Source organism: Phalacrocorax carbo, chromosome 17 (assembly GCF_963921805.1).
Source record: "Phalacrocorax carbo chromosome 17, bPhaCar2.1, whole genome shotgun sequence".
Classification (NCBI taxonomy): domain Eukaryota; kingdom Metazoa; phylum Chordata; class Aves; order Suliformes; family Phalacrocoracidae; genus Phalacrocorax; species Phalacrocorax carbo.
This window is the reverse complement of record NC_087529.1, coordinates 2,565,481-2,581,409: the sequence shown is the minus strand read 5'-3', so window position 1 is coordinate 2,581,409 and position 15,929 is coordinate 2,565,481. Positions and strand designations below refer to the sequence as shown.

The 15,929-nt window shown below is 45.3% G+C and overlaps 1 protein-coding gene across 4 annotated transcripts in view; it reads right to left on the bottom strand.

Moving 5' to 3' along the window:
* Positions 1–5,214: 5,214 nt before the first annotated feature.
* Positions 5,215–15,929, bottom strand: part of GOSR1 (golgi SNAP receptor complex member 1) — a 35,827-nt gene continuing 25,112 nt past the window's right edge. For 3 of the 4 annotated variants that reach the window (XM_064467625.1, XM_064467628.1, XM_064467627.1), the window contains 2 exons: positions 10,735–10,817; positions 5,215–9,417 (listed from right to left, as the gene is read on the bottom strand). In XM_064467625.1, coding sequence (XP_064323695.1) covers positions 9,293–9,417; positions 10,735–10,817 — 208 coding nt within the window. In that variant the 3' untranslated portion in view covers positions 5,215–9,292. Of the gene's footprint in view, positions 9,418–10,705; positions 10,818–15,929 lie in introns of those variants that run through there. The other variant, XM_064467629.1, reaches the window with a different exon arrangement.

Here is a 15,929-nt window from a genome sequence, read left to right as displayed (position 1 = left end):
ACTGGCTGCTGTTGAAAAAACAAGGTGCAGCTAAGGGTTTCCTTGGGCACCCTCAAAGCCACGCACAGCCCTTCGGCAAGTCATTTGTGAGGCAACGGCGCCGGAGCCACGCAGGCAGCGGCACCGCGCGATGGCTCCGGGAGAGCTCGGGGCTGCGGAACTGCCGCAGCAAGACCTTGTGACGAGCAGCACGCAGACGCGCCTGGCTCTGGTACAGCTCGCTCCGGTCTGCAGAGGCACAAGGGGCTCGTAGCTCAACGCTGGCCAGAAAAAATAACAGATTGCACCTCAAGCTCCGCTCTACTCACAGAACAGGTTCTTAGCTGTAGAGTTTAAAAAAAAAAAAAAAAAAAGGGCAAAATTAGAGCGTGATGGATGTCTCCTTCAAATCTGAAGTTCACCAGACACACTCCTGGTAGGCTCCAGTAAAAGAGCAGAGAAAAATGGAATTTGACTTTATGAGGGTGCTGAAAGCCTCCGTCTTCCATGCTCCAACCCAGAACCAGCCTCCCCCTTCACAGACAGAGACTTTTTGGCAGCACGACTCTGCACGTTGTCTCCAGCTCAAAGCTGTCACCGCTCCCCTGCAAACGCGGTCAGAGCGACACATCCCCGGCTCCCACATCCACCTAGCGAGACATCTAATCGGGAGCCTAGCTGATCCTACACGGCACAAGGTAGACGCTTCTATCATGTCTCAAACTCATTTTTTCAATCAGACAAGACATATTTGACAAACTTTGTAGAAGGACCAGCGGTTAGGACTTATACAATGGGGAAAAGGAGAGCCTGGCTTGCACAGGGAGTATGAATTGTGCCGGCAGATCAAGGCACTGCTCCAAATGACCTTTCCTTTATGGTGGTTACTGCTGGATCCTTCAGAAGATGAAAACTCCCATCCTGCGGTCTCTAGAATACCTAAAATAGAGAAATGGGGATTTCTCCATGAGTTAAGCTACCTACTTTACGTGCGAAAACCCAAAAAAGGACGACGATGGCCCTCATCGTTTCCAGCTTAGCTGTAACGTTAGATGCTATTCTTGGTCAAGAGCTGCTGAACACTTTGGAAGCCTGCAAAGTTGTTTGCTTTAATAGCACACAGCGTGAAACAAAGCAAAGTCGGGAAGTCTTCCCAGCGAAATGCCTCCTTCTGCTGAGCCCGCTGCATCTGGCTGCCTCTTGGAAATGTTTAATTATAGGCTGCAGATTCTAAAGCATTTTCTTCCAATTATTTGGTCTCAGGACCCGTTTCATAAAACTCGTATTTTATACTCCTTTCCCAGCGACAATCGATGCAAACGGATCGTTTTGTCGATTCCGGCTGGGCAGGAAAACAAAACGGCACCTCACCCGTGGCACCGTAATTCGTTACGGGTCTGAAACAGCCGGCCCAGGTACACGGCAAACCGTAGTAAAATAAGGAATGTTGATAAGACCTGGTATCTTTAAAGCTCTGAAGTGATGCTCTGTTTTTACCTTGGTTTTCTACACTGCAAAACATACAGTGGGCATAAGCTGAAGCGTCCCCAAAAAATAGGTGAACAGCTGTGGAACAGGCTCTTCCTCCTCTGCCCAGGCGACGGCTTGTCTCGGGCTCTCCTGCCGAGAGCTCCCGGCCCGCGACCGGTCCAGCCTCCGAAGGGCGCTATCGGCACCGCGCTGGCGGAAGGGACGCGCAGCCCCCCGTCCCACGAAGCGCAGGAGAGGGCCGTTGCCCCACGGCGAGGAGGCCGCTGGTGGCGCGGGACGGCCCACGTCTGCCGGACGCGGCAAAGTGCAGAGCGATGCTCCGCTCGCGGAGACACAGCTGCCGCCCCGAGCCTCAGAGTTTTCAGAGGCCAGACAGATACAGGCACCTGAACGCGCGGAACAGATCTGAACTCCGAAATCCCCACGGCAGCTCCCCTCCTCCTTTCCCCTCCCGGAGGCACCGCGGCACAACTCGAGCTGAAGTACCCCATAACTATTACGAGAACTGATCATCCCCTAAAGGCTTGTTGTTTTCTTTAAAAACAAAACCAAACAACTTCATCTAAGCCAAAGCGTAGGCTTGAAAATTATTTCCCGAAACGCGTGGCAGCTCAGGAGGAGCAGGCGAGCGCATCCCCTGGTCCTGCCGCACGGAACAGACACAACCTGAAGGCGCGGTTGCTACCCGAGTACAGAGCACGCTCTATTTCAGGAGGGCAGAGGGGCACGAGGAAAGGTCTCTGCTGCAGGCTGAGCGCCCTCCCGCCTTCTGCCTCTTTCTGAGCTATTTTTCTTTACATAAGCAGTGCATGCTTTTATAGACCTGACTCACAAACCTCCCCACCTCAGTAATATTTTAAAGTAAATTTAGCACTGGTGATACATGCCTGACCTAGAGGGAACTCCATTTATAGCACAGCAGGGAAATATCTGCGTATGCCCCCTCCTGCGCTCGGCCTCTCTACTCGGGCGTTTCTCTTGCATCAAGGAGCCGGGCTGACGAAGTGCAAGTGTCGCTGCCCCTGCGCTGGGAGGTGGGGGACGCTCACGGGCTCTGCCGCTTGAGCAGCACCGTGACACAGGTACCCTCGGCTCCCCAGCGGCGACACGGTCCCTGCACGGTCCAGTTACTCTTTAACGCCACGAGCGATGGTTTGCGTGCTGACAGCCGGGCCTGCCAGGGACGCCTGAGCAGCGCTTTCGCAGCTACTCACACAATTTCTTTTTACACCTGCAATATTCCCCAGCATCCTGCAGAGTTTTAAGATAAGGCTCCCTTTAAAGAAAAAAATAATCTGACGTTTCAGCAGCATTTTGCCCTGGAAGAAGCCAGCTCAGCACAGGTCTGGAGTGGGATGGATCCGTGGCAGATGACACACCCCGGCACATCTACCAGCAAACATCTTAAGTTTCCACCGTACAGCCGGCGGCTCGGCGGCACTTTGCAACCTGCAGCAAGGAGCCACTCGTTCTTTGCCGTGCATCTTTAGAAAGACAAAAAGATAACGAATATTGTCGCCACTTCCGAGAACCTTGCATCAGCTGGGCGGGTAAGGGCAAGGAGGATAGGAAAAGAAAAGACAAGACCATCCGGAGGGACCAAAGCCTACCTGTTTGCAGCGTTTGTGGAAGAGCACGCTGTGCTCGTGCACCACGGCTGTTATCAGTGAATTTTCAGCTAGAGCTCTAGGCGGGGTTTTGAGCGATAAGCTTCCAGGCTTGCTGGACTTCAAAGGAAGGACGGATTTTTTAAAAGAAATGAAAATTATGAGACGAAAAATAAACGCATGTGTTTGAAATGTCTAGTCGAAGCCAAACACCCAGGCAGGGAAGGGAGGAGAATCTGACGGGCAGTGCAGTGAGCAGAGAAAGTGAGACAAGATACGAGCCCTAAACGGACACGATCGCAGGTGACCTCTCAAAATCACACCGCTGGCTGCCAGAGGATTCACAGGGCGTGAAAGTCAAAAGACAACCAGAAAATAATCCACAACAAGAAGACTGCAAATGCTGTTTCAAAGGCAGAGGGGCTTTGATTACGGCCAGACTTCTGCTCCACCAGCAGCGCTCCCAAAACTGGGTTAGCAAAGCCTCAGGGTCCCATTAAGAACAAAGAGCGAGGAGGGCTGCAACGGCAGGGGAAGATTAAGCAAGGGACGAGCGGCAGCACACGTGCTTGTAACCGTCGCAAACGGCCTGCAGAGGAGGAGGAAGATGAAGGCAACAGCAGGCTCCGAGTGCTTAATGAGCTCGTCCCGGCGGCTGAGGCACAACCACGGGCAGCACAGCTTTTGTACCCGTTTTGGGTGAAGGGCTGGCGTTCGGGAAATGTAAACACCGGCTGTAAACATCGACATTTTCTATTAAAACATTCAAATCAAGTCCACGCAGCAGCACATCTCCCACGTTCAGCGGAACGGAGGAAACAAAGGCGCTCCTGCCTCTCCCTATGAATTTCTAATGGAGCTCCCTTTCAGCAGGACACCTGCTCATGGAATGGCACCAGGACCGAGGAGCGGAGCGGGGCTCATCCATAATGCACGAACGCCCGCCGCGCCGGAGCTTGTCAGGAAGGAGAGCAGTTTTCAATATGGACAACGGTGTTCTGGGAGGCGGATGGTTAAAAATATCTATCTTACGCCTGTGTCACTATAAATTATTGACTGTACAGGGAGCTGGAAAAAAGGATTCAGCTCCATTAAGAATTTATTTTCTAATCCAAAAGAGGATGGAATTTTATGCACCACTTATTACCAGCGCCGCAAACTGGAAAAACGAGCTGCACGTCCCACTACCTGAAACCAGAATTGCCTTTCCATTTTTGAAAGAGTTTTTGAAGTTTCTTCTCTATCTTGAAACATACAGTCAAAGCTTTCCCTTGAGAAAGCATATGGTCGTTCCGGAATACTTAGTAGGCACATTAAGGTTACAGAAATCTTTTTCTACTTTAAAGCAGCACTACAGGCACAGCACGACAGCTCTGAACAAAGAGAACTCCCTCTCTTCACGCCGAGCCTTAAGCAAACAGACAGGTATCCCACCACCAGGCAGATTTTCTCGCTTGAGAAAATAAATTTGAGTGGCTTTGAAAGATTTAGCTCCATCTGCAAAACCCGCGGATACAGACGGGTCCTTCAGGCAACGCCCGGCGCGCACACCTGAGGATGGAGGTGGTGCAGAGCGCAGCACGGCTCGAGAACAGCAGGCTACGACAGGACTTCACAGGGAGAGCTCTCACGACTGCTTGTACGACGTTCAAAGGATCGGCTTATTTTCGGTGTTTCCGTTGCGACTGCAGAAGGGGGGGAAGGTACCAATTACTGAGAAGGGTATTAAAAAAGGGGGGAGGCACCTTACGCTGCGAAGGCTCTTCAGATCAACATCACTTTTGGTGTGCATCTGGGAATTACATGTTTTATACTACAGACACATAGAAAACTTTTTAAAGCTTACCTGTAAAGAACACCAGCCTTGTTCTACCTGTCAAAGAACAGCAACAAAGAAGTCACGCCTATATTCAGACCCCTCCAGCGCGGACGCATGCGCAGGCAGGAGGAGCGCATCCCCCACACCCCGCGCTTCGGGTCAGGAAATGCTCCATCGCATCCAAACTTCGGTACCAAAATGGAGAACGAACTAATTCATATGTTTGGTGACAATCCCAAAGCGGAGAGATGAGTCTTCTCTGCATCCTCCCTGAAGTTTAGGCAGGCAAAGATTGTCGTGGGGAAAGAACCAAGCACCTTGCTTAGAATTCTAATTTATTATTAAATTACATATCAAAGCTTCTTTTAATACACACAGAGAATGCACAATAGGTGAGAACAAAAATAATTACAGTTACAATAAAATCATATTCAAGAAGCTACAGGAAAAGCAAAAAAAACCAGAAAGTGCAATCAGAAAATCATTTACAAGGGTCTGGACTGGGATATTTTGTGAGAAAGGGATTTGGTTTTTGTCTTGAGCACTTATCTGAACCGCTTTCCTCACTCAGTAGTAGACAGACCAACAACCGCTTGTGTATTCGGAACTGGAAGCATGACACTGGTTTCAAATATCCCATTGACAGGAGAGATACAGGGCACCAAGAGGCCTTGCAGGTGTCACCTAGAGTATGGCTCAGTTTTGCCTCAGTAGGTCTTTCGCTGCAGTCTCCTGTCCTGCATATTGCTCAATAGAAGCCCTGCTCTGAAGGGTTTCACAACCAGACACTGCTATAAGGAGTTTCGGAATTATTTCCTCTTTCAGAAGCAATACAGCTGTTACCTCTCCTTCCTGTTGCAAACGAAAGCTTTGGAGGAATAAAAAAAAAGCAGAGATAGGAAAAGGTTATGCATCAAGTCATCTTGGGAAACAAGCTGCTAGGTTCCGAGTTAGAACGGTCCCGACTAAATGAGTTACACAACCAGGAGTGGTGGGCCGGGCTTTGCTCCCTGTGCAGCAGCTTTGGGGGAGCTTCAGGAACACAGCTCCTCGGGGGGCGCAGCCCGGGACCACAAGCTGCCGACAACTACCTGAAACCTTCTCGTCACCTAAAAAATCTACTTTTGCTCTTTCATTTTCAGCATCCAGCAAGGAACCGACACTTTCTTCTCACAGTAATCTTAAGACTGTCCAAAAGAAAGGACTTCTAAAACTACAAATGAAAAGATTCTAGGTGATTATTCAGTGTAATTAATCCAGCAGGAATTTATACTACGCTTCGATATGCAAAAGGTCCCGAAATCCATATTGGTTAACAAAAAGCATGCTTTCCCTGCGAGGGCGAACTCTCCTACTGCGAGAAGCAGCGCGCTGCTCGGTCCCGGAGACGCGCCGGACCGAAAGCCCTGCCCTCACCCTCGCTAGGCTCGCTCCCGTGGAGGGCTGGGGGCGAGCGACGGCCACGCAAACGCTCGCCCCGACTCAACGCGGGGCGCTGCCCGAACGCCGTTCCTCCGCTCTAGCGCCCAGCGCCTGAAGATCAGATGAACGCGTAAAACAATGGTCTATAAAGCCAGGATAAAACTCTCCGCGTCCGGGTGAAGCGTGGCGTCAGACGTCACCAGTACGATCCCTTACGTTCTGACGCCGAGCTATGGGGTTGTGGGGCAGGTGCCAAATAGGTGCCTGTGCAACGGCAAGAATAAATCAGATATTTAAAAAGCGCGTGGGGGGGGGGGGAGAAATGGGCCCTGAAGAAATATTATGGATTTTCTCACTTCATTTGTATGCCTTGGCAATCATTTTCTTAGCACAAAAGTATTTGGCCGAGTTACAAAACTGCGACTTTGCCAGGAATTGCGGAAACGAGAGTTCTTTAACCGCTTTTTCTCCGCAGAGCAAGAGGAACCACACAGAATGAAAAACCCAGAGGACGCATTTAGCAACAGGAGACACACAAACCTATATTTTGGGGGTTTGAGATTAAATACTACAATGCACGGTTTCCATTTACAGTCCGCTGCCCTAACTATAGGTCCGTGTCATTGGAGACGTTCAGCAGAATCAGCAAGTCCTTCCCCTCGGCCGCCTGCACGCGCGCCCCGCCACGCCGCCACCAGCCCACAGGATGACGGCGAAGGGGAGACTACGAGGGTAATTACCTGTATTTTTCAACACAAAACTCCGTCTCAGAACCAACACAAATTAAAACATAGAGGGGCTGCCAACACTGAAACCGTTTCCAGTAAAGCTTTATCAGAGATAATTCAGCGTATTTCCATAATTTTATACTAAAATATATCAGTTCCTCCATAACATTTTCATAACATGAAATATCAATTATGTTTACATATTTATTATAATCTACATATTTTCCATAGCAGCTTTTTCACACAATAAGATTAAATATATGCACCAAAAAATCAATTAAGTCCAGTAAAAAGACTGGTTATAAGATTAAATAAGTGAATTTATTTACGGTACTGCAGATCTCATATTGCCAACTATAGAGCAACCAAATCCTACAAATCCTAAACAGAAGCACGACTGCTGATCAGGGTCCCTCAGGGTGGTGGTGGAATCAAAGAACAAGCATCAGGGAGAAGAAGGTTGATCCCCCAACACACAGATTCTTTAATAAACCTCCTTTATCCATCAAGGTTTTTCATAAACCCCTTTAATGAACATTTCAAACCAGGAACGTTCCCGAATCAACCAAATAATCACCCTTTATTTAGAATACAAGCCCCAACAGTTTTACACGTATTAATTCCAAACGCTTTCTAACCCCAACGACAAGATGACTGATTAGAAAGAACCCTTTGTTGACTTTTTAGCACAAAGTTGTTAGTCTGCAAATAAGCCTTCGAATCCCCACGGACGCTTTAGGTGCAACAGCGTGGCTTTGCACACTACACAGGCACAAATCTCTACTCCCTCCAACAGGTACTTCACAGGCACTATAAAATGCAGTAAAAATTCGCGTCCGTCCCGCTAGACTTTGCTCTAGAGAAGAGAACCTGGAGACTATCTGACATTTGTGGGTAATGGCGTACACGAAATCTGTTAGGAGCGCTGTAAATTGATTGTGAAAAGAGTTAATTAAGTTTTTCAAAAGATATTTCAGCGCCTCCGTTTGAATTTATTGGGTTATGATATGACAGGTGGAAAACAGCTGTTGAAAGAGCAGAAAAATCTGTAATTTGTGAACCTGCAATATCAAAGCCATTCCTGACATCAGCTTTAGAGATGCAAACGCAACAGGGTTATGTTGCAGGTTTGGACAAAAAAATTCCCTCCCCGCCCGCCGAGTGCGGTAAATAACACTTGTTTCGCTGTTCATACATTCAGCTCTTTACTATAAGGAGTTCTTTCAAATAATTTTGCACGCAGATACGTTTGCCTCGGTATAACCATCATAATTTTCATTTCCAATCGACAGTTTGTATTATATCTTACCTGCGGTGTAAAAATATTAATGCTATTGTATAACTTTTATCTAAATTACAATATAGACTTTGCAAACTGCTTATCATGTCTTTATAAAGACCTTTATGATACCAGCCAAAAATCAAAAGTATTTACACCCAAAAGACTACTTTTAGGTGATCTCAGGTTTGGTCACTTTTCAGATGACTGAACACTCTAGTGAACAGCTGCTAGGACACTGCGCTCCCTTTTTACAAAGGGGGACTTGTTAGTCCCTTTAAAGCCACGAGAAACCCTACGAATCTTCCTCAGAGGGTAGTTTATTCGTATTCTGTGCAAAAAGTGAACTGAACACCCTTTTTTTTTTTTTTTTTTACTTTGAGGAATTTGTGTGAAGCACAGTTTTCACAGCACAAATTATGCAGAAATAACTAGTATCTCAACCATGAGTTTAAAAGAATTACAGGACATGTATTTAGTAGTAAAGCAACCTGACGGCTTAAAGCTGCAATATTCTTCTCACGGGGCAGAAGCGTTCAGTACTGTGCCTGGCCCGCAGGGGAAACAGGCTTCTGCAGAGTTTCCACCCAAGGCAAGCGTAACAATCCTTTTCCACTTACCAGCCAAGAGCAGACCTCTCCAGCACTGCTCAGCACAGAGAGTCTTCTCCCAGTTCTGGTAAGCAGCCCATATTGACTTACCTCGCAGCTGAGAAAGCGAATTAGAGACAAACAAATCCCACAAAATTTAACCAAAGGAAGATGCATGGCAAGGAAGGAGAAACACTGCAGCTTCAACCCCAAACCAGTGTCGCAGTCTACCGTCATAAGCTCTAGACATCATGCTGATACTCCCAGCCATAACGAGCAGGCTGTTTGAAGTCTGTCGCTTCCCCCACTCACTTCTCCGTGACCGGGGGGGAGGGATGGTGGTGATGAGTTTAGCAGAGTCTATGGGGGAACATCCATCAATGAAAAGCATATAGCAGCAGTAAGATGGTACAGATGCCAATAATGCCGCCCAAGATGAGAGAATCTCGTCGTTTCCGGAGGTTGATCCTTTGTATCAGGCTGTTCACCGCTGGAAACCGATCTTGAAGGAGTCTGAGTCAAGGTCGTATCAAGCAAACAGTATCTTCACTAACAAACCCCAAATTCTGTGCGTGGAAATCCCAACACTGGAAAAAATGCAGCACTACTCCCAAAGCTGGAGAGAGCAGATGCAGTAAAAAACCCTGATGGATAGTTAGCAGGATGACAGCTGCACCTCACCAACAAGAGGCAGTCAGAGAAAAGAGAACAGAACAGCTCAGAGTTCACATTTACACAGAATCCATCACCTGATCGCCTCAATTACCAGGGTCTGATATACTTTTCATCTCCAGCATGTGAGACTTAGTTACTCTTAATAATTGTGTTTAAATGAGAATAAAAAAAGTGGGGGGAGGGCAGTTAAATAGAGCATCTCTGGAATTCATTTAATGGAACTCTACTCCTGGTGAGGGGAACAACCAAAGGCATTTGACCGAGAAAACCATGCACGTTGCACGACTACGCGCTGCTCGAGTACAGCACGTGAGGAAGAACTCCTACTGTAAAATCATAAAGATGTAAATCTATCTTTTAATGTAAAAAATACAATTGCCAAAAAGATAATAAGTTTCAGAGCTTCATGTCTTTGGAACCAAGAATCTTTCAAGGCCAAAGCTTATTGAATTTCTTCTTTTGTTCTTGCCAGTTGCTAAGAAGTGTAATGAAATTTATGGGTTACTAAGATACGTCTCTTCAGAATGTAATCTGCCTAATCAAATGATGCTGATGTTGTTCTTTGGGCCCTTATGGCAGAAAGGAAGGAGCAAGTGGGAAAACGACAAACATGCATGCTTTGACAGTCCGGCGCATTCCTTAGCCATGAGCACAGAATATGAGGAGAAACCAACAAACGGAAAATCTTAACGGCTCCAAGCCTGTGACAGACAAGAGGATATTCAGCTCATGAATACTCCTAGCTGTAAGCCATAGCAAGCAGCAGTGCGTGCCAAGCTCTGGACAATCTTGAAAGCAAAAAGCAAGAAGTAAAATAAAGTCATGCTTTTACAAGAACAGATAGCAGGGGAGGCCATAAAATGCTGTTGCAGTTCGCTACCTGAAAATTAAGCAATGCTGATTTATATGCAGTGTTCAAATTTGAGTAAAAACAACTTATTAACCACATTCACCATTAAGATACTTCAGTCAGGTTATCAGTGAGCCTGGCTACAAAGTGGTCTGTCTGTCACCAATAACACCACCGCTGCAGGTTATACAGCCATGGACATCGCAAAGCATTTCGATCCCCAAATGACAGGGTGAAGAATTGTACTATACCTCTTCTCATGCGCTGGCAACACAAGTTCTTAGGAAAGGATACTAGCCAAGGTATTCATCTTGCTTTGTATTGACTTCAACATCCCTCTCTGCGAAGTCATATTTTCTTTAGTTGCCATGGCGATGCTGGGGAAAGGGGGAAAAAAAAGAGAGTGGATCAAGTTGTTGGTGCTAAGAATAATCTACAGCTAAAACAAGAGGAAAGCAAGCGGGCAACGCTTCTTTAGAGAACAATGAATGAGGTGAAGCGATATGAATGAAACCATATTTTTCCCATTAATCTCTATCCTTTACGCTTAAATGATTTATCTTTTTATATAAGCCATTAATAATTGAAAACATCGCAATTTCTTGAAACAGGCAGGGTTTTGGCATATCCTCCCCAGCCCCAACAAAAAAAGGTCCGACATTACAAACAAACCTAAAGGCAACTCTTCTGGCATAAGTTTTACATTTAGAAGTTTGTTTACTCACAGAAGCCCCACACTTACTTTCACTCTAGAAAGCATATGAAATTTCTTGTCTGCCATCAGGATACGATGGCGACAGAAGCATTAAGCAAATAAGAGCTGACTCACAATTAAAAAATCAATTTGCAAAGCGAATGTGCTGGTTGAGAGGAGATGGAAGTGCTGTTCGAGACCCGACACAGCTCACGGAGCTCTGCACGGAAGGCTTCTGGATTATCAAGCTGGGACATGCAGCCACCAGGTCTTTGAAGACATTTAAGCACAACAAAGCATTGAGATCTGCTGTGACGCAGGACTGACACTGTCCTCCCACTCCAGACAAGTGGGCAAAGCTTGGGTTCTCTTGCATTAACAGCTCTTCCCGGCAAGCCCCAACTGACCTCCACAAGCTGGAGATGAGGTAGCTGGTGTGTAATGAGATGCTATCAAATGACGCTTCCATCACAGCACAGATGAAATACATTTTTGAGCTTTGGTCCTAATCATCATCCACGTATATTTAAGTTTTCATACTCTGTTTCTTTACTAATACGTGGTCCAGCTGTATGGACTTTATCCAGACAGAAGGACACAATACAGGTGAATATGGAACAGAATTTCCCCTTTCAAATCTAATATATTCTGAAAGTTGGAAAAAAGCAACTGTGCTCCTAAAAGTAAGACATTTAAAGGAAGATTTTAAAGAACTATTCGGCTGACAAAATTTTTTCTCTACCTTAAGATTCTCTTCAGCTTGTGAAACAAAGAGTTATAGGATGGAAGATGAAAGGGTAGGCTACTACTTATAGCCCCAGGTAGTATTTCATGCAATAGCTTTGTCAAGACAACCTGCATAGACTGATTTACATCTAGAGAAACAGTATATAAAAGTTTAGCCTCTGGAGATAGGGTGCTTAAGAAAGAACAGTATGATAAATACTGCTCTCCTTGGCTGGCATGCATTTCAAAAATAAACAAAGTAGGACATAAATACGACATGGCTGGGTAACAACTCGGAAAGTGACACCTATATTGCTGTTGACTATGTCTATGTGAACAACTACGATTAAAACAAATTCTTGGAAAAGTTTGTGAGCCTGAAATATGGACGGAAAGTGTTCTGGAAGAATGAAAGTTAAGTGGAACAACACAATACAACAGATGTAAATGTGAAAAATGGGAACTAAAGCCATCATTTAAGAGGAGAACAAACAGACAGGACAATGCAAAATGCTGCTTCTACCCAATAAAAACATCCAAATTTTCAAGAGCATTTTATGCTTGCTCATACTCAGTGTCTGTATAGAATCACAGAATCATTAAGGTTGGAAAAGACCTCTAAGATCATCAAGGCCAACCCCCAACCCAACACCCCCAGGCCTCCTAAACCATGCCATGAAGTGCCACGTCTGCACGGTGTTTGAACCCCCCAGGGACGGTGACTCCCCCCCCTCTCTGGGCAGCCTGTGCCAGGGCCTGACCGCTCTGGCAGGGAAGAAGTTTTCCCTAATATCCAACCTAAACCTGCCCTGATGCAGCCTGGGGCCGGCTCCTCTTGTCCTGTCGCTAGTGACCTATATACAAACGCGATACAAAAATCACAGCTAACGTGAGCATTATTTCTGAGGAGGGGCAGGTACAAAGCACCGATACACGCAGTGCAAGCCTAATATTATTCTCCAGTTATAAAATATAAACTGGGCACTGCATTTTTCAGAAAGCGTAAATATTTACTGCTGAACTCCGAATGCACTTGCTCAGTACAACCGGTTCTCATGCAGTGTTCTGTGCTGAATTCATCTGGGTTTCAGAGCTTTGGGCTTATCTTTCTGTAACAGTTAAAATATCATTTGTCCAGATATTAGTACTCAAGTACTTCGGCTGACCTGGCATTTCAGTACTCTGGAAGGTGATTCAAAAAAAAAAAAAATAAAATAAAAGGACTTTTATCGCCCTTAGCATATCTTTCCAGGTAAATCTGTAAATCTGGTAGGAAAAGTCACACACACAAATGACACTTGTACACTTATTAAACACAGAACTGGCCTTCCTGACATTGATATAACAGAGACCATTTGATACATTTTAAGTTTCTCTCTAAACAAAAGGACATTTGGAATGAGCAGCTCTGGATCACCCGAGGTACCGCTGGCTTCCCCACCACGACACTACAGCCGGTATCGCAACAAGAGCCAAGCCTAACGACTGTCCTTCACGGCTTCCAGCGAAAGGTCACTACCACAGTTCACAACCACCTCAGAGAGGAAAACAGGATCAATGATCCCTAAAGTATTTCTGGAGTAGTAGTTCCTTTGGGCTCCCTTCCATTTTACCTGCCTACTCCATCTCAAGTAGCCTTTGATATGGTACCTTCAGCCTTCCTAGAACACGCCAGGCAAACGTCAAGGGGAAAAAAAAGTAAAAAATAAAAAGAAAAGGAAAAAGATCTGCCACCTCTTCAGGTGGAGGCTGCCTTCTCTAACTTGGGTTTTGCCCGTAAAAACTAAGAGCCAAGGCCCGAGTGTCACACGGGGTATGATTTTGTTTTTAGCAGAAAAGCGAGGCAGGTTGGTCACACGGACGGACGTGAGAGCCAGGCGACAGGAGGGCCAGCCTACGGCTCGCGTAGCTTTCAGGTCACAGCAACAACTCTTCCAAAAGCTCAACGCAGCGAATTCTTTTAAATAGAACAACATGCATTGACAGGTCAGATCAATATATTATTTTAAGGTTATATTAGGATTCTGTAAACTTGGACATATATTAGGAAATTGGGAATTTATCAGCCATAAAGAGAATATAAACAGTTTGATAACGTGCAGGCAAAACGCCGACATTTTCAATCAGCAGCTGTAGAAGAACAGTTTTAACATTTTCATACTGAGTTTTGAAGTATTAGGTTTAAAAAAAAAAAAAAAAAAGGGAAGTTTCAGGGCAGAACTAAGAAAAACCTTCAAGTATTTTTTTATTTGCAGCCGGCTATTTAGCACTTTTCTCTTTTATACTTTTGACGTGCCAAACCAGCACAAACTGAAAATGAAACTCATGGTTAACTGGAAGCAACAGGGCTTGCAGTCGCCTCCTTGGTGTTTATAAAGGGGTTGCCAGAACCCATTAACCAATGCTCTTTATTGCTGCAACAAGAACACAAGGAAGCCTACAAAGCTTCTCCTCTTAGACTGCGTAGCACCGCCACTCAGCACGTTGTGCCTGCTCCTTCCTGCGGATATACTAGCTCATCCAAGGCAGAAACGCAACCGAGCGACTGGATTACACGGGAGAGTCTTTTCAGGACTAGAATTACAAGAAAAGAAAGTGAAAGACTGGAGAAGAAGACAGAAGAATCGCATCGTTGCCTACCCCACGTGCACGGGTATGCAAAGAAAAGCATCTAAGAGAAGGTGTTAACAGAAATTCTGACCAGAGAACAGAGTGCTCTGTATCAATATAGAAAAAGCAGTTACCGCCAAGGGCTGAAGAAGAGACTAGAAAATCAGAACAGGAAATACAAATCAAATTGTATCGTATGCGAGAAGATACAACATTTGACATAACACACACTTACAGCTCAGCACACAGGTGTTTCAGTTTTCTCAAGCGAAAAGCCACAAGCTCACAACATTGCATTTGCTACCGAGAAGAGCACTCAGGAAATTTTTAATTACTAGGATCCAAGCTGGAAAAAACAAGATTTCCTAGCTGTACACAGGAGAGCTTGCTCAGTAACCCACAGCTACTTACACCCCCACACTGTCTTGATACTTGTCCAGATGAAGTTTTAATACAGCACTTCTCAAAGCACTCCTGAATTAAGCCACATGTTTTCATAAGATGCATCCAATGACTCATTAAGGCATCCATTAATTTACAGAAGTGGAAATACAAGCTGGCTGCCAGGATGTAAAGCGTCCCTGAGACCCTTCCAAAATGCCTTTGGAAATAATTACTCCAGATTATTATGGAACACAAGGTTCCTGCTTTAACATCTGAGGAGTGAAACTGTCTGTTTCATATAAAAAGGCAGGATGTAACTGTTTAAGTTTACATATTCCAAGATTGGAGCCTTCTTCATTTCTTTTACCCAGTATTTTGAAAACTTTAGGTCAATGGGCTAGGAAAAAAAAAAAAAAATCACTGTAGCAATTACTATTTTTAATATCATACGGCCTAGTACCCAAATGTAGTTGTGATATCCGTGAACAAGAGTTTAACTGGATTCTGGCTACATTTTAACAAGTCAAAATTCAAGTAAAAAGCACAGCTCCCTCAGATATAATTTGGTCACTCAAAACAAGAGCTGGTTTACCTGAGCCTTTACATCTGTAAATGAGACTATTAAATTGAAGCACTAGCAGAAAACACACAGCTCCTGGGGTCTGGCCTTGTACCATCTTAAGTATTGCAGCTTCCTCATATCCTTCATGAGGCAGTTTTGGGTTCAGTCCCATCCCTAACATATGCTCACTGACATACTGTTGCCATTTCTCCACTGACAAACGCGTTTTTAAGAAAATTAATCATATTCTTCCCATTCACAATATTGGCCCTATTTAGTTACTCAACACACTAATCTCCCAAGACCAAGAATACATTTTTCTTACATTTTGAAACTTCTAGGCCACGTTTATGATAAAAGATTAAATGCTTCTTACTGGAATCAAGATGACCCCGATTTAATGTTTCATTTGGAAACTAGCAGGAACTGCTCTCGGTGCTGCACTGGCTTGAACTACCACAGTTGGGTGTAAACCAAGTTTCTAAAACCAGATGGTATTCTGCTCTCTGTATT